The sequence below is a fragment of the Arvicanthis niloticus genome, chromosome 17 (assembly GCF_011762505.2).
Source record: "Arvicanthis niloticus isolate mArvNil1 chromosome 17, mArvNil1.pat.X, whole genome shotgun sequence".
NCBI lineage: Eukaryota > Metazoa > Chordata > Mammalia > Rodentia > Muridae > Arvicanthis > Arvicanthis niloticus.
The window spans coordinates 63,602,545-63,629,356 of NC_047674.1; the positions used below are offsets into that span (position 1 = coordinate 63,602,545).

The window sequence follows — 26,812 nt, forward strand, 5'->3', positions numbered from 1 at the left end:
ACCTTCACCTTTGAAAATGTGTCCACAAACATTCAGTCTCCCTAAAGCATCAAGTTTCTACTAGATTAGATACTTTGTATCTTACTGAGGCCAGAAAAGGAAGTTCTCTGCTACATATGTGCAGGGTGGTGGTGGTAGTGTTTTTGGTTGTACTGGTGGTCTGTACAGCCCATATATGCTTTCTGTTTGTGGCTTAATCTCTAGGAGCTCCACAAGGTCCAGATTATTTGACATGTTTTATCATTCTATGGCATTTTCACTCTCTTCAGTTCCTTCAATGCATCCCAACTCTTCCTTAGATGTTCCCAACCTCTGTCAGATGCTTGGCTGCGAGTATCTACATCTGACTCAGTAAGGTAGTAGTAGAGCTTCTTAGAGAACACCCATGCAAGACTCCTGTCTGCAAGCATACCATAGCATCAGTAATTATGTCTGGGTTTGGTGCCTGTTAATGGGATAAATCCCAAGTTTGGTTGGGCTGGTCACTGGCCATTAATTCATTCAATCCCTGCTTCATTTTTGTTCCTGCAGTTCTTTTGGATCAAAAGTTTTGGGTAGAAAATTTGAGTGGTAGGCTGTTGTCCTCATCCCTCCATTTGAGACCATGTCTAACTACTGGAGGTAGTCTTTTCAGATTCTATATCTCCACTGTTGTAATTTTCTGCTAAGGTAACCAATAATGTGTCCTGGGAGCCTCCCCTTTTCCATGTGTCATAATCACCTGGCAGATGCATATTTCCATTCATGTTCCTGGCTCTCTAGGCTTCTCTTTTGTCTTGTATCTGATCCAGCCTAATGGTTTCCTCTGCCTCTCCCCTCTTGTACCCTGATCCCTCCTTCTGCCACTTATGATTATTTTTCCTCTTCTAAGTGGAACTGAAGCATCCTCACATGGATCTTTATTGTTTTTTTAACTTCTTAGGATCTTTTAATTTTAAGAAATTTTTCCTTGATTCAACACATTTGACGCTATTTCCCAATTTCACTTCTATTACAGTCAGTGAATCTGGTTTTATGGTGAGGTCCTTCTTCCACTTACACTAGAGGTTTATTCAGGGTGATAAATATGGATCAACTTGAATTTTTTTACATGCAGACCACAAGTCAGAACAGCATTATTTGTTGATGATGCTTTCTTTTGTCCACTGTACAGTTTTAACTTCTTTGTCAATGATCAAATGTCTGTAGGTGTGTTAGTTTATTTTTTGAGTTTTGATTCCATTCTGTTGATAGAACTGTCTGTCTCTGTACTAATACCATGCAGTTCTTATCAGTTTTTTTTTTTCTGTAGTACAGCCTGAGGTCATGTGCTTTTATTCTTCCAGAAGATGTTTTTATTTTCAATGTTTGTTTTATATATCCTGTTTCTTTTCTTTTCTTTCTTTCTTTCTTTGCTTGCTTGCTTGCTTGCTTGCTTGCTTTTGGTTTTTCATGTGAAGTTGAGAATTTTTTCTATATATGTGAAGAACTGTGTGAGCATTTTTCTGGGAATGGCATTGAATCTGCAGATTGCTTTTGGTAAGTTGACCATTTTATCTATATTAATCCTATATTATCCTTGAGCATAGGATATCTTTACATAATCTGAGGTTTTCTTCACTTTATTTCTGCAAGAACTTGAAGTTCTTGTCATCCTAACAAATCAATGTTCATTAATTGCATAAAATAATTTTATAAATAAAGCTATGTGTACACTAAAAAGCATGTAGATATTATATTGAAGTCAAAATTAGAATAATAGTCAAATGTAGTTATTCTGGAATCTAAAAGGAAAAAAGAGGATCAAAATCTTCAAGGGGAAAAATTGTTTTACCTGAGGGAAGAGTCCTTAAGACAGAAGTTTATTAAAGTGAATGACAAAGATACTATGTTCCTAGGATTCTACCTTCCATGATAAAAAAAAAAATCACTGCAGAAAAAGTAAATCTGAATCAGGTAGAGTTGTCATGCTGTGCATGTGAGCTCTCAAATTGAATGTAAGAGCAATATTGGCCAATAATATGCATTAGTACTTGAATATATGTATCTAGGATAAAATACTACATGTTTCCCATGCTGGCATTCTCGTATAAAAATGGGACAGGACATAGAAAAGTTCCAGAAGGCCATGGTAAGTAACAACAAAAGGGCTTTATATCAAAGTAGATGTGATATAAAGAACAAAATTTGAAATTCTCTCATAAACTTTACAACCTCTCTCTCTCTCTCTCACACACACACACACACACACACACACACACCTCACAAACATCACTGTCAACACACATACACAAACACACGTATATACACTCATTCTCAAACAGGATCAAATGCACTGTTAAAAAACACATTGATACATATTTGTACACATACTCATACACATACATAGACATTCACAGATGCAGTCACATACAATCACATGTACACTCACATATTTTCAAGCATGCATATATTAGCCAGCTTCTGCAACCTGTAATTGCTACAGTACATCAAATGTGAATACAGGACAACATTATTGACAAGCTAGCCTGTTCTATAGTGTAGAGAATACGATTCTTTGTCTAAAAGAACAGGAAGTTCAGAGGAAAAAATAAAACATAATTATAAAACAACACACTCTTTGTGAAATTGTAACTAGGATTAACTACATAGAGAACAGGTAGAGATCAAATTGGACTTAATATGTGCTCAACAAGTAGAAATTTGTGGCTGGAATGGAAACTTACTAAACATCCCAGGCCTAGTGAAACCATATTTCTTACAGAATAATGTACAAACATGACTTTAATAAACCAGAAAATTCATTAACTATATATAGTCTTTCTATTTAAACATAGCACACTAGAAAATATGTAAAACAAACACTAATCATATAATCACTTTACAATCCTTCGAAACCAATATGTATCATGTCATTAAAAAATAAATGATAAAGAAATACAGTGAATAGCAAGACATGCAAAAATATATTTTTAATATAACATGTACATATATAATCTGTTGAAGCATTAAAAATATTGTAGGCATAATCAGCAATAAGACAAATCCCCACTTCAAATCAGGAAGACAATTATGGATAAAATGTGAAGGCAGGACACCATGCATGGTTAACAGTGCTGTTACTAAGAACATGCCTTTGCATTAGAGAATGCACAACTTATATAATGTGCAATTGCACAGTTTGCCAAATGACTTATTGTTCAAGATAGGAAATTTTATGCAATTTGATATCATAGACCTTATTGTCTATGAAATAAATTACTTTGTACTCCCTGAATGTATAAAACTATTATTGGTTCATGAACAAAATAGGACAAAATTCCTATAATTTTACACCTGGGTTTGTTACATGTCAACTTCTGAGTAAGCAGAATCGCTGCATGTCCTCAACACTGGAAGGCTACATTATTATCAAATTGAAGACACACAAAAATTGAATGTTTTATTGAGAATTCCAGGGAATGCAGATCAAAACTCCCAAAGCCAACATAAAAGTCTGAGAGAGTTGGATCTCTCTAAGCACTGGTGAGGAGCAGTAGCAATGAGAGTCAAATAAGCAGGGCAACACAGTTACACCAGCATGCATATGTGAGTGGCAGAGTTAAGAAAGGTGAAAAGGAGACAAACAGGAGAAAATGAAAAAGAAGATTAAAATACCAGCAAACAGGTGTTGGAGGGAAATAAGATAGCTTCTAAACAATAACTTCTGTCTTTTGTTCTTGACACCTGTCTGTCACACTGTGTACAACAGAAAAAGGCAGACATCTGCCACCTCAGCTTCGAGCAGAGATGCAATATCTGCTCTCAGTGGCATTATTCATGCTCATAGAAAGAAAAGCCATCTGTTAATAATGTCTGCAAGTCTGTATCACTTTTTTATTATTTCACTTACTGCAGTGGTGGTATCTTTATAGTCAAAAGTATGTACTATATGTGAGGCAATCACAAACTAGAGAGAATAGAAATATTACAGCAGCCCACTTTTAGTCACTGGACTGCCCAACAGTACCAAATGGAAGGGGTAGGAATGAACCTGACAGAAAATCATGATCTCCAAAGAGTCTGAAATAATGTAATACAGTAGGTGGTCTCAAAGAATTTAACACACAAAGTAGCACCCAGTCAATACAGATATTAGGAAATACATAAAAGAAGCATGTGATAATTCTCTTTTATAGAAGCAACTTTGTGTTGACAACTTTCATTACTGACATGTACATGTACTTGAACTTATATTTATAAGTAACATCATTTGTGTCCTGCATGGCATCTTTAAGAGGGAAAGATGTACTAAAAATTGCTAGCTAATATGTTTGTGCTCAGTCTTTACCCATAAAAATAGAAGACATCTAAGAAAAGTTATTACAAGTTTGAAAGTGGAGCATTTTCTAGAAGGAAATGCTTGAGAAAGAATGATAAAATAGATTAAGGGTGCAACTTGGAAATTTGGACTAGGATGAAAGGACTAGAGACACTTACCATGGATGAATGTCTGTGTTCTCTGGCCCTTCAGTGCGTTTCGTTTGATAGGTATACAGGGGCAAGAACACATTGATCACCATGTCTCCATCCTGGTATACATTGTCTGTCAAGGATATCAAACACCTTGGCATATCTAAATTGCACTGGAGCCTAGAAAGCTTCAGCATCAAGAAGAAAGAAACGAAAGTGACCATGGTGAGTGTTTCCTTGAGCATAAATGGAACTAACAATGACCCCAGATGAAGGCTGCAATATGTGAATGTGTATGCCTGTCTGTGGATTTATAAGTGTTGCAGAATGGAGGTCTCTAAGCTACATATTCATTCCATGTCATCTTGCTCCCATCTCTGGAGAAATCATCAACATTTTCTATCCTCAGGCTTTACATCTGAGCCTTTTGATCCAAGTGACAAATGCATGGTAGAAAATATGTCTGAAGTTCAGCCTCTCAAATTGTTGGAGTCATTATGTCATTATCTCAGTCCAAGAATATCAAAGCCACCAGGGTCCACCCAATGGGAAACAGTGTCCGTATACCATAGTAAGAAACACCATTTGACATGACGAAATTCAAAAATTTCTGAGGATTCAAAATAAACTCTACAGAGCAAGGAAAAAAAGGAAGGATTTTTTCTGCATATCAGTGCCATACAATGTACACAATATGGTAAGTCACCTCATATAGTCAGTGTCTCTGTACTCACTCTACTTTCACTTAATACCCATTAATATATGCACTTATTTCCATTGTCTAATGGCCCAAAAAATGTAGTAGGATCTCATTACAAATATTCTGATCATGACCAACTGCTTTTCAATTAAATCAGCAGTCAACACCACATTAAAGAAAACATGCCTGGGACTATGTTGCTCATCAATGCTTTATGATTATTGAGGTCATATGCCATATTCATGGAAGAGTTTTGCTCAATAGATATTATTCTTGGTATGTTTATGTCTACTTGATACAAAGTAATGTCTTTGGAGAGAAAAAAGTCAGTTATGCAAATGTATCCATCAGTTAGTTGTAGGGAGCATAATAAACTATTTTCTTAATTAGTGATTAATATGTGAGGGCTCAGAATCTTATGGAAAGTTCTATTCCAGAGCACCTTTTAGCCTGGATTCTATAAAAAAGCAGATTCAGCAGCCTTTAGGAGAAAGACAGTAAAATGCACTGTGAATCAGTGACTGGTGGAAAATCTTAACCTGTTTGACTTCATGTTCTGATTCTATTGATGATGAATGATGATACAGAAGTAGAAGCCAAAAAATATTTCCACTGAAAATTTATTTTGGTCAAGGTGTTACTTTTTCATTTTTTATAAGAGAATATTTTATTGGATATTTATTTTAATTACATTAGAAATGTTATCCTATTTCATGATTTTCAACCTGGAAACCTCCTATTCCATCCCTCCTCACCCTGCTTCTATGAGGGTGTTCCCCCAACCACCCACCCACTCCCGGCTCCCATCCTGGCATACTCCTACACTGGGGCATCTAACCTTCACAGAACCAAAGGTCTTTCCAGTCACTGATGCCCAACAAAGCCATCACCTGCTACATATGTGGCTGGAGTCATGGGTCCCTTCATGTGTACTCTTTGGTTGGTGTTTTACTCCCTGGGATCTCTGGGTTGGTCTGGTTAGTTGATATTGTTTTTCTTCCTGTAATATAGCAAACCCCTTCAGCCCCTTCAGCCCCTTCAGTCCTTTTTCTAAATTCTCCATTGTGGACTCTGTGCTCAGTTCAATGGTGGGCTGTGAGCATCCACTTCTGTATTTGTCAGTCTCTCACAGAAGCTGTCAGTAGATAGCTATATCTAGCTCCTGTCAGCAAGCACTTCTTAGCATCCACAATAGTATCTGTGTTTGGTGACTGTGTATGGGATGGATCCCCAGGTGGGGCAGTCTATGGATGGTTTTTCCTTCAGTGTCTGCTCCACACATTGTCTCCTGATTTTCATCTGTGAGGATTTGGTTCCTTTTTTTGAGAAGAACTGAAACATCCAAACTTTGGTCTTCCTTCTTGAACTTCATGTCTGTGAATTGATTCTTGGCTATCCTGAAGTTTTCGGCTAATATGCACATATCACTGAATGCATACCATGTGTGTTCTTTTGTATTTGGGTTATCTCCCTCACGATGATATTTTCTAGTTCCATCAATTTGCCTAAGTATTTCATGTGGTATTTCATTGTTTAAAATTTCCATTTTTTCTATATTCATTCTTCTGTTGAACTACATCTACTTTTTTTCTAGCTTATCTCTATTATAAATAAGGCTGCTATGAACATAATGGAACATGTTTCCTTGTTATGTGTTGGAGCATCTTTTGGGTATTTACCCAGGAGACATGTAGCTGAGTCCTCATGTAGTACCATACTTAATTTTTTTGATGAACTGCCAGACTGATTTCCAGATTATACTAGCTTACAATCCCACCAGCAATGGAGGAGTGTTCCTCTTTCTCCACATTCTTACCAGTATCTGCAGTCTCCTGAGTTTTTGAGTTTCTGATCTTAGACATTCTGACTTGTCTGAGGTGGATTCTCAGGATTGTTTTGACTTACATTTCCCTGATGACTAAGGATTTTGAAAATTTCTTTAGGTGATTCTGAGCCATTCGATATTCCTCAGTTGAAAATTTTTTGTTTATCTTTATACCTCATCTTTAATAGGGTTATTTGATTCTCTGTATTCCAACTTCTTGCATTCTTTGTATATATTGAATATTAGCCCTTTATAGAATGTAGGATTGGTAAAGACATTTTTCCAATCTCTTTGGGTGCCATTTTGTTTTATTGGTAGTGTCTTTGCCTTAAATAAGCTTTGCAATGTTAAGAGGACCCATTTATCTATTGTTGATCTTAGAGCAAGAAGATTGCCATAGTTACCCATGTGTTTGAGACTCTTCCCCACTTTGTCTTCTATTAGTTTCACTGTTTCTGGTTTTATGTGCAGGTCTTTGTTCCACTTGGACTTGAGCTTTGTACAGGGAGAGAAGAATGGATCAATTTGCATTCTTCTAAATGTTGGCTGCCTTTGAACCAGCATCATTTGTAGAAAACGGTCTCTGTTTCTCCAATGGATATTTTTAGTTACTTTTTCATGGATCAAGTGACCATAGGTGTGTGGGCTCACTTCTGCTTCTTCAATTTTTTCCATCTATCTACCTGGCTATCACTGTACCAAAACCATTTAAGTTTTATCACTATTGCTGTGTACTATAGGTTGAGGTCAGGGATGGTGATTTTCCCAGATGTTCTTTTATTGTTGAGAATAGTCTTAGCTATCCTGGGTTTTTTAGTATTCAAAAGAATTTGATAATTATTCTTTCTAACACTATGAAGAATCCAGTTGTAATTTTCATGGGGATCTCATTGAATCTTTAGGTTGATTTTGGTAGTGTGGCCATTTTCACTGTATTCATTCTGGCAATCTATGAACATGGGAGATCATTCTATCTTGTGAGGTCTTCTTTGATTTCCTTCTTCAGAGACTTGAATTTCTTGTTATACAGATCATTTACTTGTTTGGTTAGAGTCACAACAAGATATTTTGTATTGTTTGTGACTACTGTGAAGCACGTAGATTTCCTAATTTCTTTCTCAGCCTTTTTATCCTTTGAGTATAGGAAAGCTACTGATTGGTTTGAGTTCGTTTTATATCCAGCCATTGTGCTGAAGTTATTTATCATATTTAGGAGTTGTCTGGTAAAGTTTTGGGGGTCACTTAATTATACTATCATACCATCATGATATTTTGACTTTTGATTCCAATCTGTATCTCTATGACATCTTTTTGTTGTATAATTGCTCTAGCTAGAACTTCAAATACTATATTGAATAGATAGAGAGTGGTCAGCATTGTGTAATTCGATTTAGTGCTATTGCTTCTAGTTTTTCTACATTTAGATTGATGTTGGCTACTTGTTTGCTGTATATTGCTTTTAAAGAAAAGAATGATAAATTTGGGTGCCCCTGATTTAAGAAATCCCCTCATCTTCCTTCCAGGAGTTGTGCTCTTGAAGGCCAGGATTACTGTAATGGTTTTGGTTAAGATCCAGGCACTGTAAAAGCAACTCCAAATGTGGTCTGCTGCAGGATTCAGGTGGCTGTGTTGGGCTGATAAGTGAAGAGAAAGGAACAAAGAAAGCAGAAGGTGTGGGAGATGAGAAGTATGTAGCTGAGAGTACTGTTATTGGCCTTTACAACAGGAATCATTTGGTACTTCACAAAAGCCACAAATACAAGTTGGTAATATTAGAAAAGCACAGGGTCAAGCATGACAATGTTATTCCCAAGGGATCTTCATAAGCCGAATATGTCACATTTTGGAGGCATTGGGTTCTTTCTATGTTGGTATTCTGATGATCTGCACATTTTTCACAGTGATCCACATCTGAAAAGAAATTCAATGTGGTATCAGCATGACAGCTATGAATCTCTTTCATGTGTCACATACACCACACACACAGTGAAGTAAGGCACTGGAAAATTTCAGCCAATTTTTTGGAACAATTAAGGGCAATGAATAAAGGGCTACTAATTTGAAAATTTTGCACCCCTAATAGTACATTTCTCATTTAGTATCAAGCAAATACAACAATAGTGTCTTCTTCTGTCATGTGTATTCATGACACTTATTTTTATCTCCAAGATAATATAACATATATATTTTCATGCATATTTGTTATGGTATGGTAATTTAGGCTGAAATTTCACAAAAGCAAATACTTATTACTCATAGGCCTGTGTTCATAGTTCCTGAGAACCACGATGTTTTTCTGTCTGTTGGACATTATTAGTCATTCTTCACATCTCAAAACATAAATTAAATCCCCCCAAATCATGTGAAGAAGTGACTTACATCATTCTCTTTAAATGCCACAACAATTAACAATCTTCCAAGCTTATACTTTAAAATTTTCATCTTTTCATGAGTGAATTTTGTTTTTTAACTTAGTACAAACTAAATTGATTTTTGAAAAGGGAATGTCAGGAAAGAATAGGCTTCTATAAGATGGGGCAATAGGTACATCTGTCAGTGTATATTCATGATTACTAACTTTTGTAAGAAAATCTAGATACTGGTGGATGGGGCCAACATGGGAAATAAATTCTAGGTTATATTAACAAATTAAACTAAATGACTTATAAGGAACAGGATAGTAAGCATCATCATGGTCTCTGTTTCAGTTTGCACATTTATAGTCCTACTTGAATTTTTTTCTATAACTTCCCTTTATGGTAGACTGTAAGCTGTAGTGCAATGTAAATTAGTTACTTCCAAAGTTTCAGTTTGGGTCAAAAGTTTTTATAAAAGTAGTGGAAATCTGATTACTGCATCATCTTTGGTATAAGGTATTATCTATTATCAATTTTGGTAGAATATGAAGCACTTTTATATTATACCATAGAATCTGTTCAAATTCTATAATGTATATCATTGTACACATGTAGTCTTCAAGTATGATGACTTGAAAATGATAAAAAAAAAACAGATGATGTATTCTGTGTTTTTTGGGGATCATGATCTCCCTAAATGTAAATATTAAATTCTACCACAGAAAACATTAAATATTTTTATTTTAGTTACAAACAATAAATAAAGCTTGTTCAGCTCCCAGCTTTCCTGTCCCAGATTTTTACAATTACCAATAGTGCTTTGGTAGGAATGAAGCCTCATGGTCTGTCTCCTACCCACTTTAATTTATCTGATAGTGTCACCTGAATTCAGTTTACATTTAGGTGGCCATGGTGATGAGTCTTTATGGGTGGAGTTCCCAATATTACCAGAAGTGTTATATTACAGCAAAGTTGTTGCTTCCCTAGCTCTTTCAGTCCTCTTCTACCTCTTCCATAATTTTCCCTAAGTCTAAGGTTTTAGAATGTTTTGTAGATATATCTACAATTGGGACTGGGATCCACCATATTATATCTATGTACATAAAAAAGCATCTGTGGCATTTGCATTACATTATCTGTATAACCTCATCCAGAGAGTATGTTTTTCCATCCTCTTAATTGAGAATTTTTTATTTTTTCTTAACCATATAATTCTTTTTTGCATATATGTAAAAAATCATATCTATTTGCCAATCGATGGATATATAGAATGTTTTTTTTGCTGGACTATTGTGAGTAAAGTGACAATTAAAATGTATGACCCAGTGTACTTGCTCTAGAGGATGGATTCTGTGAATTGGATTGCTTTAGGTGAGATATCTATGCTAACAGTTGTTTGATAACTTGACATAAAACTACAGGTATCTGGAGAAAAGTAATATTAATTGAGAAAATAACAAGTCTGTGAAGCATTTTTAATACTGTTTGATAAGTTAGGGGCAATTCAGTGTGAATAGTGCTATAACTTAGCAGTTGATATTATGCTGTTTCAAAAAGAATACCCGCAAAACAAGCATGTAAGTAGCATTCTTCCGTAAGTTTTTCATGAGTTTCTGTCTCCAGTTTTCTGCTTCCAATACTGCTTAGATTCCCTTAATGACAAAGTTTATCCTTGGGGCAATAACAGAAATCAAAACATTTCTTCCCTTAGTTGAAATTTTACTATTTATTTTCAAAGCAATAAAACAACCATTTTAGACATTTATTTACAAAATGATGAAAAAAGTATTTTTGTTCTTTCTGTGTGTTTTTCAGTTTCTTTCTTCACTGTATAAAAGGTTTCAATGTACTAGAGCTTCTGCTCCAAGGTATGATATTTAAGTTTTTGTTGTTGTTTATTGTGATAGTATTAATTGTCAGATTACTTTTTGCTTGTTACTTTTTTGGTTGTTGGTGATGATGGTTGTTGTGGTATACAAGAAGATACCTATTATAATTAATTTTTCTTGTCTTGTTACCTTACTGAATGTATTTTTCTGATACAGGAGATATATTGTGGGGTTTTTAAGGTCTTTTATGGACAGAATATTTTCAGTCATACGTAAAGTAATTCAACTTTACTCTTTTCCAACTTCATCCCTCATTATCTACTTCACTACATAGAGTAGAATCATTCTTATTCCTTAGTTTGTGCAAATAATTTGAGTCTCCATTTTTGCATGTGATGTTGAATGTGGTCTTGTATGTTGTTTCAATTTTTTTGAGATATGTCATCTACATGCTTAATTTCTTCCAAAAATTTATCACAAAGATATTTTAAAATTTTCAAAACTTTGTTTGTATCTAATTATGTGAAAATATAGTTTATGTTCTTGAAACTATTCATGTGTATATTACAAATAACAATTTATGTATGTTGCAGCATCTCACATCTCAAAAACAAAGTCATTATTATGTTGGTTAGTGACTTCTTTTTTTAAAATCTGCTACTGAATTAATCTTGTCAGGTTTCATTGAGAATTATTGCTCCTGTATTAAGAAGTTATGTTACCCTATTATCAGTTGGTGAAAGGTATTAAGTGGGTATAATTAATTATGTACTAGATATTACATGATGTGATAATTTTCAATATTTGTTGATTTCTAATGGTACTACCTACCAATTTTCACGTCCTTTGTTCAGGAACAATACCATTTAAATATCTATTTTTCTTTTAAATTATCTGTAGCGTCAGTTACTTCACCTGGCAGAACTTTGTTGAAACAATTGCGATGTCACATAAGAAGTAAAAATCTCACAGAGAAACCCTGTCTCAAAAAACCAAAAACAAAACAAAACAAGAAGTAAAAATCTTCAAAATAGAAAAGTTCTGGTTTCACAAGGAAGCATATTGTGCTCCTCAGATGAGCTGCTGCAATGGGGTATTAAACATTGTTATCTTTGACAATGGAGGATAATCTGAGAGAAAAGACCATTCCTGAGATATTGGAGTAATTAATGAGGCCGGACCTGAGCCTGTTCCTGAAATATCTTCAACACCTCACCACAGATAGTGAATGTAACATAGCAGCAAATCAGAAATTGATACATGTAATTTTCCTGACACTCACCAATAAAGTTTTTGACTGCTTAACCTTTTCTAAAATACCCTGTTTTCTATAAAAAGGCTTACATTCCTTTGTCTGTGCTTACCATCTTGGTGAATGCTTAAATCTCTGCAGGCTGGATGTCAGCAGAAGAAAACACCCTCTTATTTTCATAACATTTGAGTCTTGGGTATGTTCTGTGGTAATTCTTGGACTCTACACAATTACTCAGCTTTATGGTAGAGCGCTAAATCTACTTCTACACAAGTTTTCTTTCCTCTACATCTGTGAGCTACAGAAACAAGGAAACACTTTTTTTATTGGAAGAAATCCATATGACATATTATAATACATGAAACATTGAAATTACTTATTCTTCATGGGTTTGTGTTTAAAAATGTGCACTTTATGTATGTGTTTCTTACATGGTTTCAATATGGTGGCAGAAATCCTGGGAATTGAGGTACAGTTAAAAGTCATTTTGTGGATGCTGGGGACCAAATCCCCATCTTCAAAGATAGATTCAATGGTATTAACTACTAAACCATTTTTGCATGCCCTGAATTTCTTAAGAAATCCCACTGTATATTAGTATCTTATCTATTTCAGGAACACTACTATGCTCTAGGATAATGACCCTTTGAGAGATTAAGCCTTGTAATGTGATGATAATACAGCTTCAAAACATTTCACGTATGAACCTGTTTATAGATTCCAAATGTTAAATTCTATGAAATCGAGTGAGTATAAGCTGAATAAAATATAACTTATAATCATACAAACCAACCAAATGTGGATTATCACAAGAAGTTATATTGTTGATTATTAATATTAGCTAGCAACATGAAATCTCGGGAGAGGCCACTCTCAGAGGCATAGGAGAGTTGGGTGATGTGAAGAACTCTAGGAGAGGGGCAACATTTGAAGTACACACAAATAAAGTATTTAATAAAATAGAATATGGTCTGCACAATTTTCTTGTTTGGCCATGTGAAGACATTTAACTTTCAATCAGTCACAGGGCTGTCTCTGTGTACAGAGACATATACATCATCACATACACATCATCTATATTCTTGATTTTGTCAAAGTCCTCTGTGTTTGAAGTCAAGGTCTCCCTTTGTCATGTGTGATTTTTATCAACTTGAAAAGAACAAAGTCTTCCAGTCTGGGCCCAAGCACTGAGAAGATCCAGGGCAGCAGCTCTGCACCCAACCTCACAAAACCCAGAGGAAGCAGGCCTCCCAGGAGCTCTAACCTAGGCAGTATATTAGGTAAAGAGACAACAACACCTCCCCGAAACGGAAAGTAACTAAGACCCAGGAATTCACTCTTGGCCCATAGCACTGGTACCTTCCAGTCTGCACCCAAGCACTGAGCAGATCTTGGGCCCCAGCACTAACCCTAGTAGTAACACCCACCCCACACAGTTCTGAAACAACCAAGATAGTAAGAAAGACAGGCTCCAATCAGAGACAGATCAAGTAGCACTAAAAAATCAGGATGGCAAAAGGCAAGTGCAAGAACATAAGCATCAGCAAACCAGGGTACTTGGCATCATTACAACCTAGTTCTCTCACACAAGAAAATCCTGAATTCCAGCATGATTCAGATTTGAAATAATTTCTAATAATGATGATAGATGACTTTAAGAGGGACACAAATGACACCCAAAAAGAATTTGAGGAGAACACAGGGAAACACATAGAAGCCCTTAAAGAGGAAACACAAAAATATTTAAAGAATTACAAGAAAACATAACAAACCAGAGGAAGGAATTGAACATAACCATCCAGGACATAAAAATGGTAGTAGAAACAATAAAGAAATCTCAAAGGGAGACTACCCTGGAGATAGAAAACCTAGGAAAGAAATCAGGAATAATAGATGCAAGCATCACCAGAAGAATACAAGAGATAGAAGAGAAAATCTCAGCTGCAGAAGATACCATTGAAACTATTGACATAACTGTCAAAGAAAACGCAAAATGCAAAAAGTTCTTATCACAAAACATCCAGAAAATCAGGGACACAATGAGAAGACCAAACCTAAAGATAATAGGTATAGATGAGAGTGAAGATTCCCAACCTAAAGGGCCAATAAATACCTTCAACAAAATTATGAAAGAATACTTCCCTAACCTAAGGAATGAAATGCCCATAAACATGCAAGAAGCCTACAGAACAACAAATAGACTAGATCAAAAAAGAAATACCTCCCATCACATAATAATCAAACCACCAAATGCACAAAACAAAGAAAGAATATTAAATGCAGTAAGGGAAAAAGGCCAAGTAACCTATACAGGCAGACCTATCAAAATTACTTCAGACTTTGCACCAGATACTATAAAAGTGAGCAGATCCTAGACAGATGTCATACAAACCCGAAGAGAGCACAAATGCCAGCCCAGGCTACTATACCCAGCAAAACTCTTAATTAATATAGATGGAGAAACCAAGATATTCAATGACAAAACCAAATTTAAACAATATCTTTCCACAAACTCAGCATTACAAAAGATAATAGCAGGAAAGCTCGAATACAAGGAAAAAAATTATATCCTAGAAACAGCAAGGAAGTAATCCTCTTCCAACAAATCCAAAAGAAGATAGCCACACAAAGATAATTCCACCTCTAATAACAAAACTAACAGGAAGCAACAATCACTGTTCCTTAATATCTCTTAACATCAATGAACTCAATTTTTCCAATAAAAAGACATAGGCCAATGGACTGGATACATAGACAGGACCCAGGATTTTGCAACATACAGGAAACCCACCTCAGTGACAGACAGACACTACCTTAGAGTAAAAGGGTGGAAAACAATATTTCATGCAAATGGTCCTAAGAAACAAGCTGGAGTAGCCGTTCTAAAATCTCCAGCCCAAGAATACAAAGGGAGAGACTCATGGTTCCACCTGTGTAGGTAGTTGAGGGTGGCCTTGTCAGGCGTAAGTGGAAGTGGAGGGCCTTGGTGCCTGAAAGTTTGGATTCCCTAGTACTGGACAATTCGAGAGAATGGAGGTGGGAATAGGAGGATGGTAGGAGCACACCCCCATAGAAACTCCCAGAATAATATGGATTAGACATGACAGACACAGGCTGCCAGAAAACTAGATGCCAGAATTCAAACAAAATATTATCTAGATACTAAAATCTGTTTTGAGAATTGTATATTGCAGAACACACAGCCTTGGTGTATCTACTCATGAAGCAAGCAGAGCAGACCTGCTTGAACCTCTGATATCCTGGAATTCCAGCTGGATGCAGTGAAGACACAGACATCAGAGGCTTATCAATTTGCTCCCCCCACCACCACCTTCTAATATGTCAATGCCCATAATCACCTTGAAGAAGTTAATGAACAATCGGCACCCCTATTCCCTGGGCTTGGGGACTGAGGTGGTTAATATTGGGCTGTCTTTCAAAGGAAAAGTAGTGGTTTTGTTGAAACAGGGAGAAATAGCTAGGATTTATTATATACCCATAACTTATTGTTAGATATCTGTATAATTGTTATTAAGCTGAAGTCATAACTTCTTAAATGGTACAAAATTTACTTTGATTTCAGATTTAAAGTTTCCATTGGTATGAGTTTCTTATTGATGTAAAAAGTGAGATTGATATTGCTACTCTCATAGGCATTGTGCTTATATAACACATTTAGGAATAGAACTTAGACCCAGTCCTTCTTTAACTTTTTAAACTAATTTGAGATGGTTAGCCAGATATAAGGGCTCATAGCAAATTCATGGCTCTAAGTTTATTGTTAGAGTGTTTTCCATATTTTATTTAAAAACAGCTGAGAGGAGTTAAGAGACAACAATTCAGATTGCCTTACATGGATAGTTGGTTTTCAAAAAGTCAGAAGTCAACAGAATTGACCTTACAAACATATCTGTATTAATATTCATTTTGATTAGAGACTTGTCTGCTCCTGACAGCTTCCTGTCTTGGATTCTAAGAAGAAATTGAGCATCTTTGGTGTTATCCTGGTTGTGGTGACACAGCCACTAGGCAAAAATTGCCTTTTCTCATCTACAGACAATGACTGTCCAGAAAAGGACACACTAGCAGAATAGTTGACTGATTATATCTGCCAAGACAGAGTAATCAGCCCTTAATAATTCTGTATCACTAGGTCTGTCAGAAGATCCTGAGACAGAAGGCTGAAGATCAGATGCTCCAACATGTTGTAGTATAGGGACTGTCCAGGTGTTCAGTGGTCTTTATAAATTGGCTAAGTTTTAGAAGCCATGCTTTGTGCTTCCCATAATTTCAGTTAATTCAATCATTCTGGATTTCTGACAGAGTTGAAGACTTATAGTCTCATAGCTAATCTCAGCTACTTATTTTGAGAGAAAAGATTTGAGAGGATGGTTTTCAAGTGACATTAATTCTAAAGCGAAGAAAAAGGTCAGGATCAGTAACTAAGTCTTTTAGTTAGGAGAGCTGACAGAGGTTCTGGTTAGTCAACAAAATGATGGACTGGGTATTAAGTCTATCTTGTACCTTACTGATACAAAGTGGTTTAGTTATGCTCTACTTGTGTTTTGAGAGAAAAGTTTTATTTTAACAGGAAAGATGATAAGTAGGAGGAGCTAAGGTGGGAGGACTAAGGAGAGGAAGAGGAGGAGTAAGGAAGAAAGAGGAGCTAGAATATGGGGGGGAGGACATGGAGGTTGATGTTCAAGTATCTCTGCCAGTCAAAGATAGTTGGTATATCTACTTTGGGTGTTAGGCTATACTTCTGATTGTATGAGCACCTTGTTATGGAGCATTACCAAATTTATAAAGCCTTTGATTAACATTTTTTAAAAGATGATTAAATAATGTAAGTTAATAGATTGGAAGACTTACTAAAAGTCATATTTGATTCTAATTTAGTTAATTACAGCAAGTGTTTTCAATATTATTCAATTATTAAATAGCTAAGAATAGTCAGTTTTTATATATATATATATATATATATATATATATATATATATATCACAGAATATGTTGTTTAATATTATTTCATTACTAAGTTCAATTTACTATGAGACCTGTGTGCTCCAGTCATAATACCCATTCCACTTCAAGGAAGATATTGAGTATCATTACCTCTAGGTAGAGTTGATTCAACCATGGCAATGTAGCTACTTGGCAAGAATAGCACTAATTCTTATGTAGACAAAATATTTCCAAAAAAAAGAACAAACTGATGTGACATAGTCATCTGCCAAGACATGGTAAGCCAGTTCTTCATAATTCCTGCTTTTCTTAAGGGCTGTCAGATGGATCTGTACCAGAAGGCTGAAGACAGATGGTTCAATTTTGTAAGAAATTAGCAGAATGTCCTGGCAGTCAGCTGTCTCTACAATTGTATAGACTTGGAATCTATGTTTTATGATTTCTAAGTATTTAGGTAGTATTTATTTCCTTCTTAGATGTGTGGCAGGTTTAAAGACTAGTTATAGCCTCATAATTGAACTTAAGCTATTTAGCATTAAGGAAGATATTTCAGATTTGAAAGGATGAGTTTTTGGTAGTAATAAAATTAAAATAACTTAATTCGGACACAGACACAAAATTGTAAACTCTTTAAGTTAGGATAGATGGTAGAATATTTTACATAAATTGACACTTATGAGGGACTGGATGTTAAGTGTATATTATACCGCATATTTTACATAATTTTTACAGTTGTGCTAAATTTATTCTTTGAAAAGAGTTTTTTTAACTGGACAAAAGTGGAAAATATTGTGGATAGTCCTGATACTGTTTGAAATCTGATGTTATTTCTGCTTCCCCAAAAGGTGTGTGTGTTCCCTGGATGAGTAGTGGAACACATATTCAGGTGAATTCATATGAACCGTCTCCCTATTTACCAGTCAATAAATGAAAGAATCTGTTATGTGGCAGTAAAGCAGAAAGGTGGGATGGGACATCTTTGAAAGCAAGGGCAGGTAGACAAAAAAGTAAAGGAAGGAAAGAAGATGGAGGAGAAGGAAGTGAAGATACAGCAGAACCATATGGCCAGGAGCTACTGCAAGTAGCAAAGTGTATATAGCAAAGTAGCTATAATAGCAGGGAATAAATTAGTATAGTGCTAAATCTGCTAAATGTAGACATATTAGCTCATAAATATAGTAACTGGATTGTGTGTTTTTATATGGACTTATTGGAGTTGGAAATTACTGCAACAACCTTATACATGGTTTTTACTTCAATATACATATTAAAAACAAAAGTCAAAACTTCATCTGAAATGCATACATTTGCCTGTTCCATTGGACATTTCATTTTCTGTGCAGAGGGTGCAATCAAAGCAACATAGAGCGTTGCCATCCTGAAGAGATTTCCTGAATCCAGGTCCACAACTTTGACTCCATACAGACATGGAAGTTTGACAAAATAATAGGTTTTAAAACATATAAGGATTCATCTGGTAACTGAATTTCATGAGGCTATTAGATTTTTGATGAAACCTAAACTCAGTTAATTGATGAGATTATAGATAAACCCTATAATAGGATATATACATAGTACACAGATAAATATACATGCAAACACATATAATGTTTACCATTGTGAATACACATTGAAGTATATGTTAAATATTTGTAACGATAATTGTAAAAAGGAAATGTTTAAATGTGGGAAATGATTTATTTTTTATTGTGTATTATATTTACATTTCAGGTTTTATCTCCTTACACCACTTCCCCCCACCACCCAGGAACCTCGTATACCATCCCCCCTCCTCATGCTTCTATGAGGCTGTTCTTCCCCTCCCCCCATCTCCACTCCCCCTCCCCACCCTCACATTCCCTCCCACTCTGTGTTTGTCCTTCATGGGACCAAGTATCTCCTCTCCCATCTATGCCCAACAAGGCTGTCCTCCCCTACATATAGGGAAATGATTTATAAATACAAGAGTGAAAGCATCTTTTAACTTATGGAGAAGCATGAAGCTAAACAAAATTGAGAGTCTTCCCACTTGTTCCAGTCCTGTACTCCACTCTGTACTTTCCTCAGACAATGACAACTGTTGAGCAGGTGGTGTATATGGAGAAACATTTCTACATTTACTTTATATCCAGGACCTTGTCGAAAATTCCAGTTTCAGAATGTCATATTCTACATATAATTTTTCTAATAGATTCAATATTACTGACTGTCCACTGGGATTCATGAATTGTATGGTCTTCAGGATGTGGTTTAACTAACAGATATGCATGATTTTTAATAGGCATGGTCATTGTTAAGACAAAATAAAAAATTATGCCATTTTGTTAATTTAATTAATTTCTACTTAAAAGTAAATCATCATTACATGTATAAAAAACAAAGCAATACTAACAGTGAAATAACATCATAATCAGCCTAATAATTTGTGAATAGACTATTCAGATATATCCAAAGTTATTAATCAATCTACTAGTTTTTAACGCTGATCAGCAAAATTTGTGATGTTACTTTTAATTATGTTCCTGACAATTTCTGCAATCAACCAGGAATGAGGTGTCAACTGAAAACCTGTAAAGCATAATTTGGACTCAGGGCACACCTATGAGAGACTTTCCAACTTGGTTTAATTATGGCATGAAATTCACCCTGATTTTAAGCATGTTAGTTTTTTAGCAAATATATTGGAGTGGGCCATTTGAGAAATAGTATATTCATTTCTCACTACATTTAGTGGATGTTAATGTAGTGAGCTGCTTCAAATCTCTGCCAATTTGATTTCTTCCTAGTAAGGACCTATGAACCTGTATTATGAGTCAAATAATCCCTTTCTCATTGGAGGGGATTTGTGCACACATTTTATTACACCAAATGTAAACAAAACAAAATGATCTATATATATTAGACATAATTTTCTTCTATGTTTTACAATTATTTTATCTGATGACACTATACACTATTTAGGGCCTTGCATTGTCAGTTCACATCTTGTTTATATTATAGAGCTTCCTGCAAAGAGATGAGAGATTCCAGTTGAGGGCCTTAGAATAGTAGGATACTGTTGGCCTGTTTCATTTAAACCTTTTTCCTACATTTATAATATTTGCTTGTAACATGTTGACATCTTAATAATAATTTTCACCCATGTCTAGATTGTTCTTTTACGCACTAAAAGAGTCTATAGTGCTTTCCTTTGGAAAAAGAATATCAAGGTATATTTAGAGAGCATCTTTGATGGCATTTTTTAAAAGTTAACTTAATGACACAGATACAGAACTCATAGGAAAAACCATTACCTTCCAAGAATAAAATTTTATTCTTCTTCAAGTATTTATTCCTTGTATGTCTACTTGATGTATAAGCATCTAGTGAAAGGTGTGAGTCACAGGGTAACTAGCATTATATACTTGGTAACTGCCATCAGTCATTACCATGTCAAAGTGGTACCAAGGTAAAACTTCTAAGGAACCTCTAGAAGAACATTGTTTCAAAGATTTACACTTAGAATTAGATATTGCACAATCAAAGTAAATCTCCCACAATCCTGAAGAAAATTGCCATCTGAGGATTTGGAAGGGCTCACTGCCTTTACAAACTCTTTAAAAGAAATCTCACCATGGTGTTTTGAAAATATGAGAGTTGCATAGAATGAGTCAAGAATGAAATGTCTCATAGCACTGATGACTTCCCATTTTGAAGTAGTGACCCAGATTCTTCATGGAAATACATGTTCCCATCTTCTAAAGGGCACAGCTAAAGAAGAGTCAGTGTTACCATAAATGATAACACCTTTTACTGAGTTCCTCACAATTGGGCTATAATAGACATCAAATCCTGTCATACTGAACATATGGCCAGCTGGGATCATTTCAATAAAAGCCACACAAACTCTATTTCTTTCCATCTCTGGTATCAACTCTGAGACAATGTGAACACCTTTCTCATCATCTGAGATGACCAACCCAACCCAATTCCACCTGAAATGGGTAATTAATGAGACCATGCCTAAGGCCAGAAAAGAGTACTTGGAGGTCATCTGACACAGAGATGGAAACTTCCCAGGATCATTCATACTTGCTTCAAAATTTCCAAAGGTCAGCTAAAAAAAAGAAAACAGGAATTGACATGAAAAAGGGGTTTCTGGAAATTATAGAATCAATGAGTATAAAACAGTAACATAAATTCATAGAAAGTTAAAATTGTATTTAAAGTAAACTGTAATATTGAAGACCAATTTAGAAAATTATTTGAAATATTCACACACATGTATCAAAAATACTTGTGAGTGTATAATACAATTCTTGTATTTGTCAAACCAACAATTTTAGATACACCAACATTCTCAGAGTATATATCTCATGTACTTATAATATTATTTTGTTGACTGGTTGTTTGTATGAATGTGCATACAAGTGTGTGAAGGGAAGAAGTGTGTATTGGGTGTCCTTTGCTTTCCTCCACTTACTCATTCTTGTGGCAGAATGTCTCTCCAACCCTGAGATTGATACTCAGTTTTGTATGTTATGCTATCATGGGGACATAGGTCATCCTGGCATCTAAATTCCTGACATCTTGATTTCACAGAATGTATTCTTGACTCCTGGACCATAATCAAGCCCAAAATGTTATATTTTGAATCATACACAAGCAAAGTCTTCTTCATGTATGTTTTTCCTTGGTATTCAAATGTTGTCATCAATGGAAGATGCTTTAATTCCTTGTTGCTTTAACTTCCTTGTTCTAGCCTATAATTTAGATTCTTCTGTGAAATTACTTCTTTGTTCTAGCCTAAGATGTAGATTCCTACCTGAAATATTTTTTTTTCTAGCCTAATGTCGGATTCCTGACTGAAGCTTACTTCCTTATTCTTGGCCAATTTAATATTTCTGACCAGCAGCCCATTTTCTTGTCCTTGATCTATGTCAGATTCTTGATAGCATCCCCAAAGGCTTTCCATGTCTACCCTCTTTTTAATTTCATTAACAAAACTGAGCCTGTCTTAGGTCATTCTGACAAGAATGCCTTCCTAATCTGTCATGGAATATTCATTATCAAAAGCAATGTATTTATGTCTTAGGTTGCTAAGGCTCTGTGTAGAATCTTACCTGTCCTTGGCTTACCAGCCTGTTAATTTAATAACTCTATTTGGGGATTCATTTTCAAATTCAAGCCTTGTACTTTGGCTACCAACATGTTGATGTTGTTAAAGAAAATGTTTAACACAATGGGCAGGCATAAAAGTATTCTCAAGCCTAAAGGGGTTAGCATGATCAAACTATATATGCCATTTTTGAAACTTGACTGAAATAGAAATAACTGACCTCAGGCCATGGGTAATTTTATCAATAGTATCTACCACATCAATACTCAGCAGAGCAGCATTCTTGAAATTTATAAGCTCCATATGTATTGTTAAAACTTCCAGAGAGGTGTTAAAATTATGCCAAATTTACTGCAAGTGTCATTAAACTTCTTCCTAATTATAATGACTACCACTGTAAATTTTAGAACTAACATAAATCCAGTGGTATTTGGCATGACACTCATAAGTTCCTGACCCACCATTGCTTACCTATATCCCTAATGGGAAAGGCTGCTTTGCCTAAACTTCTTAGATATTGTGGAACAGAGAATCAAAAAGAGAAGTTATAATGCCTCTTGTATTGTTATTAAATGTGATCAGTTATTCAGATTCAATCATGGATTTATCTAGAAATCAATCCAATATTGAAAATAACACTCTTCATTTGAAAGTCTGGATCTGAAAATTTTCAGAGACATATATGGAAATAAGCTGAAGTTCTTATTGATGTTAGGAAGAGATAAAATTGGGGCACGGTCTGGAATTCAAACAGGTGTTAGCACTTGTGTTATGGCTCTTTTAATTGTCAAGTTAAAAATACTTTTGTTTCTTCTACAGTATTTAATGTAAGTTGCATTGATTGTACACCTTCTAATTGTGTTTGTGCTTTGAAATCCAGCATGTCATTTATGGATGTCTATTACCCAGCTTTTGTTTTATTGCCCTGAGTATCACAGAAGCTTAGTATTCTAAAAATAGCTTGCAAATACTGGAAGAAATGAGGCAGACTTTAAGCAGAATCAAGAGGATAGTAGGCTTGATTATTGCTGGTATAACAGCTTTAATTACATTAATTGCTAGCACCACTGCTTCTGCAATTGCTGTGAAACAAGAAGTTAAAACAGTTACTTTTGTTAATCATTTACCAAAAAATCTTACTAAAGTGTTGAATATACAAGAAGAGTTAGGCATTTGGAAGAATGAATTGTTGCTTTTTATTCTATTCAGATTTTTGGAAGGGGTTAAGAATTTAAGGGTAAGGAGCCATCTTGACTGTCATGCTAACTACCATTGTATTTTTCACTTACTAAACTAAATGCAGAATAGGAAATGAAAAAGTCAATTTGAAGACAAATAATGCTATTTTTTAAATTTCTGCCCAGGACTAGAGTCAAATTACAAGATGTGGATATTGGTTTGCCAGAAACAGTGATATTTTCTGGAGTATAGTGGACTTTAACTGTTGGGGGCCGACTTTTAGCAGAAAGCGGCTATCAGCTTTGCAGCCATCTTGAGCCATATACCCTGACATGAGATTTAAATTACAATACCCTACAACAGCTGAGAACACTCAGATAATCTTGGTTTAGATACCTTGAGATTAAAGGTGTGTGAGATTAAAGGTATGTGATTTAATAGTATACTTAGAAGTATAGAGATCAGAGTTAGAGACAAGACCTAAGGACATGATTAAAGGTGTAACTTAGAGGCGTGGCTTAGAAGTGAGACATATAAAAGGCAGAGACAGAACAGATCAGAATTGAGAAGATAGAAGACAGAACCAGACAGAGATCAGAGACTATAGAGGGATCATCAGAGACGAATCTCAGACATTAGGTAGAATCTGCCGTCACCTTCGCTCTTGCTGAACCCCCGACCTGAAGACCAGAGCGGCAGCTTGGGCCGGGATACAGTGGCCGCCCAAACGTGGGTCGGCCTGGGCCTCAACATTTTGCTCAGGTCGAGACATTTTTTGGCCACCCCAACGTGGGACTAGTGCGGTCCCCAACATTATTTTGGTGCCCAACGTGGGACTAGTGTGGACCCCAACATTATTTTGGTGCCCGAACGTGGGGCAGCAAGAACGAGAGACCCAGTGACGGACTTTACTGGAAGAAGGATCTGTTGATTGTCCCAGGAATCTGCCTGGTTGAGAAAGGTAAGGAAATGGGACAAGAGATTAGTCAACCTGAATCCAACTCTCTGTTTTGGTTTGCTTCAAGAAAGGTAATGAAAATGGGACAAGAAATTAGTCAGCCTGAATTCAGCTCTCTGTTTTGGTTTTGTTATTTGCTGCTCACATGTGTTAATTTTCTGCTTTTGTTCTTGAATGCTGTCTTTTTTGTTCAAAATAAAAGGAAGCGTAAGTTAGAATCCAAAATACAACCAAGGTTGACAATGAATGAAAATTAAGAAATGTGCTGTACAGAGAACGCCCCCAGGTCTGTGACAATAGAGTGTTACAAGGGAGGAAGAGTGGGGTAAGGCTGACCTGAGGGTGCCTATAGGTGACAGCAAAGGGGCAGGCAGACCTTGGGATTTCTTATAGGTTTACAGGAATCAACAGCCTACACCTTCAGCCTGGCTACCTGCCACATACAGAGCCTCTCTGCAGTACCAACTCTACTTGGTGCCTACAACTTCCCTAGGAAGCGAATACTGCGATTTGCCAGGAAACAAAAAAAAAAAAAAAAAAGAAAGAAAGAAAGAAAAAAAAGAAAAAAGCAACTCAACCATTTTTGGAACAAATTTAAAGCAAGATGTGGACTTTGGTCAGGGCTATTCCCCAGAATTTCCCACCTGAGGATGGCCTCAAGCCATGTGTTACAGGGGCTTATAAGGACAAACTTATAGGTCACCTTACTTTCCATTGAGGCTTTGTTATTTTCCCAAGAAATACAATTCCCAGCATTTCAGGAACTGAAGGAATCTCAGGTCTCAGCCTAAATTTAAAAATTAACTTCTCCAGAGACAAGCTCCAGGAGAAACGCATTCCAAAGACTTACACACATTCCAGGAAGGGCCCAGGATAAGAGGATTAAAGGGTTATCAGGAAACTGGGCCCTTAGCCTGTGAAAACCATATAAAAACTGCTCTTAGGTTTAGCTCGGGGTTCTTCTAGCCTGCATGCGGGGAGGGGGGTAAGGGGGGACCCCAGTGCACTGGATCAATAAACCTCTTGCTTTTGCATAAAAAAAAATGTTGCAAGACTTGAGGGCTGTTAATGCAACCATGATGAAAATGGGAGCCTTACAACCTGGGCTGCCCACACCGGTGGCCATACATTTAGGTTATTATAAAATAGTTATAGATTTAAAAGACTGTTTTTTTACTATCCCCTTGCATCCTAATGATAGAAAACGTTTTGCTTTCAGTGTTCCCTCTATAAACTTTAGGGAACCTATGAAAAGATATCAATGGAAGGTCTTGCCTCAGGGTATGGCTAACAGTCCTACCTTGTGCCAAAAGTTTGTGGCTTCTGCCATAGAGGATGTTAGAAACATGTGGAAGCAAATCTACATGATTCATTTCATGGATGATATTTTGATAGCTGGAAAAGATGGAAAACAGGTACTCCAGTGCTTTGATGATCTTAGAACAGCTTTACAGACTGCAGGGTTACAAATAGCACCAGAAAAGGTGCAATTACAAGACCCATATACCTATTTAGGATTTCAGATTAATGGTCCACATATCATTAATAGTAAAGCCACACTGAGGACTGATTCCCTTAAGACACTTAATGATTTTCAAAAACTACTGGGAGATATTAATTGGCTACGACCATACTTGAAACTTACAACAGGAGAATTGAAGCCTCTATTTGATATTCTCAAGGGAGATCCTGACCCTAAATCTGGCAGGACTCTAACAGAGGAGGGTAGAAAAGCCTTACAGAAGGTAGAGAATGCTATTTCATCTCAATTTGTAACTCATATTAATTATTCTAAGCCTTTATATTTTCTTATTTTTAACACAAAATTAACTCCTACTGCAGTTTTTTGGCAAACTGCACCCATATTATGGGTTCATCTTCCCTCATCCCCCAAGAAAGTTCTTAATCCATACTATGCAGCTATAGCAGATATAATTATGTTAGGCAGAGATAACAGTCAAAAATATTTTGGAAAAGATCCTGATATCATAGTACAACCCTATACAAGGCATCAGGTTGATTGGCTTATGCAGAATTCTGAAGTCTGGCCTATTGCATGTGCTTCATTTGCTGGTCAGATAGATAATCATTATCCACCAGATAAATTGGTTCAGTTTTGTAATCATCATGAATTTGTTTTTCCATCTCATACTGCACATGAACCTATCAAGGAAGCATTGCTAGTTTTCACTGATGGTTCCTCATCAGGAACAGCTGC

General features: G+C 35.8%; 1 protein-coding gene and 1 pseudogene across 1 annotated transcript in view; both read right to left on the reverse strand.

Annotated features, from left to right (window-relative positions):
* The window catches only part of LOC117722678 (vomeronasal type-2 receptor 116-like), a 36,186-nt gene extending 31,531 nt beyond the window's left edge, over positions 1-4,655 (reverse strand). Inside the window, exon 1 of the mRNA XM_034521939.1 lies at positions 4,459-4,655. Within this exon, the coding sequence (XP_034377830.1) occupies positions 4,459-4,655 (197 nt within the window). The remainder of the gene's footprint in view (positions 1-4,458) is intronic.
* A 284-nt stretch (positions 4,656-4,939) lies between these two features.
* Positions 4,940-26,812, reverse strand: part of LOC117722292 (vomeronasal type-2 receptor 116-like) — a 44,127-nt pseudogene continuing 22,254 nt past the window's right edge.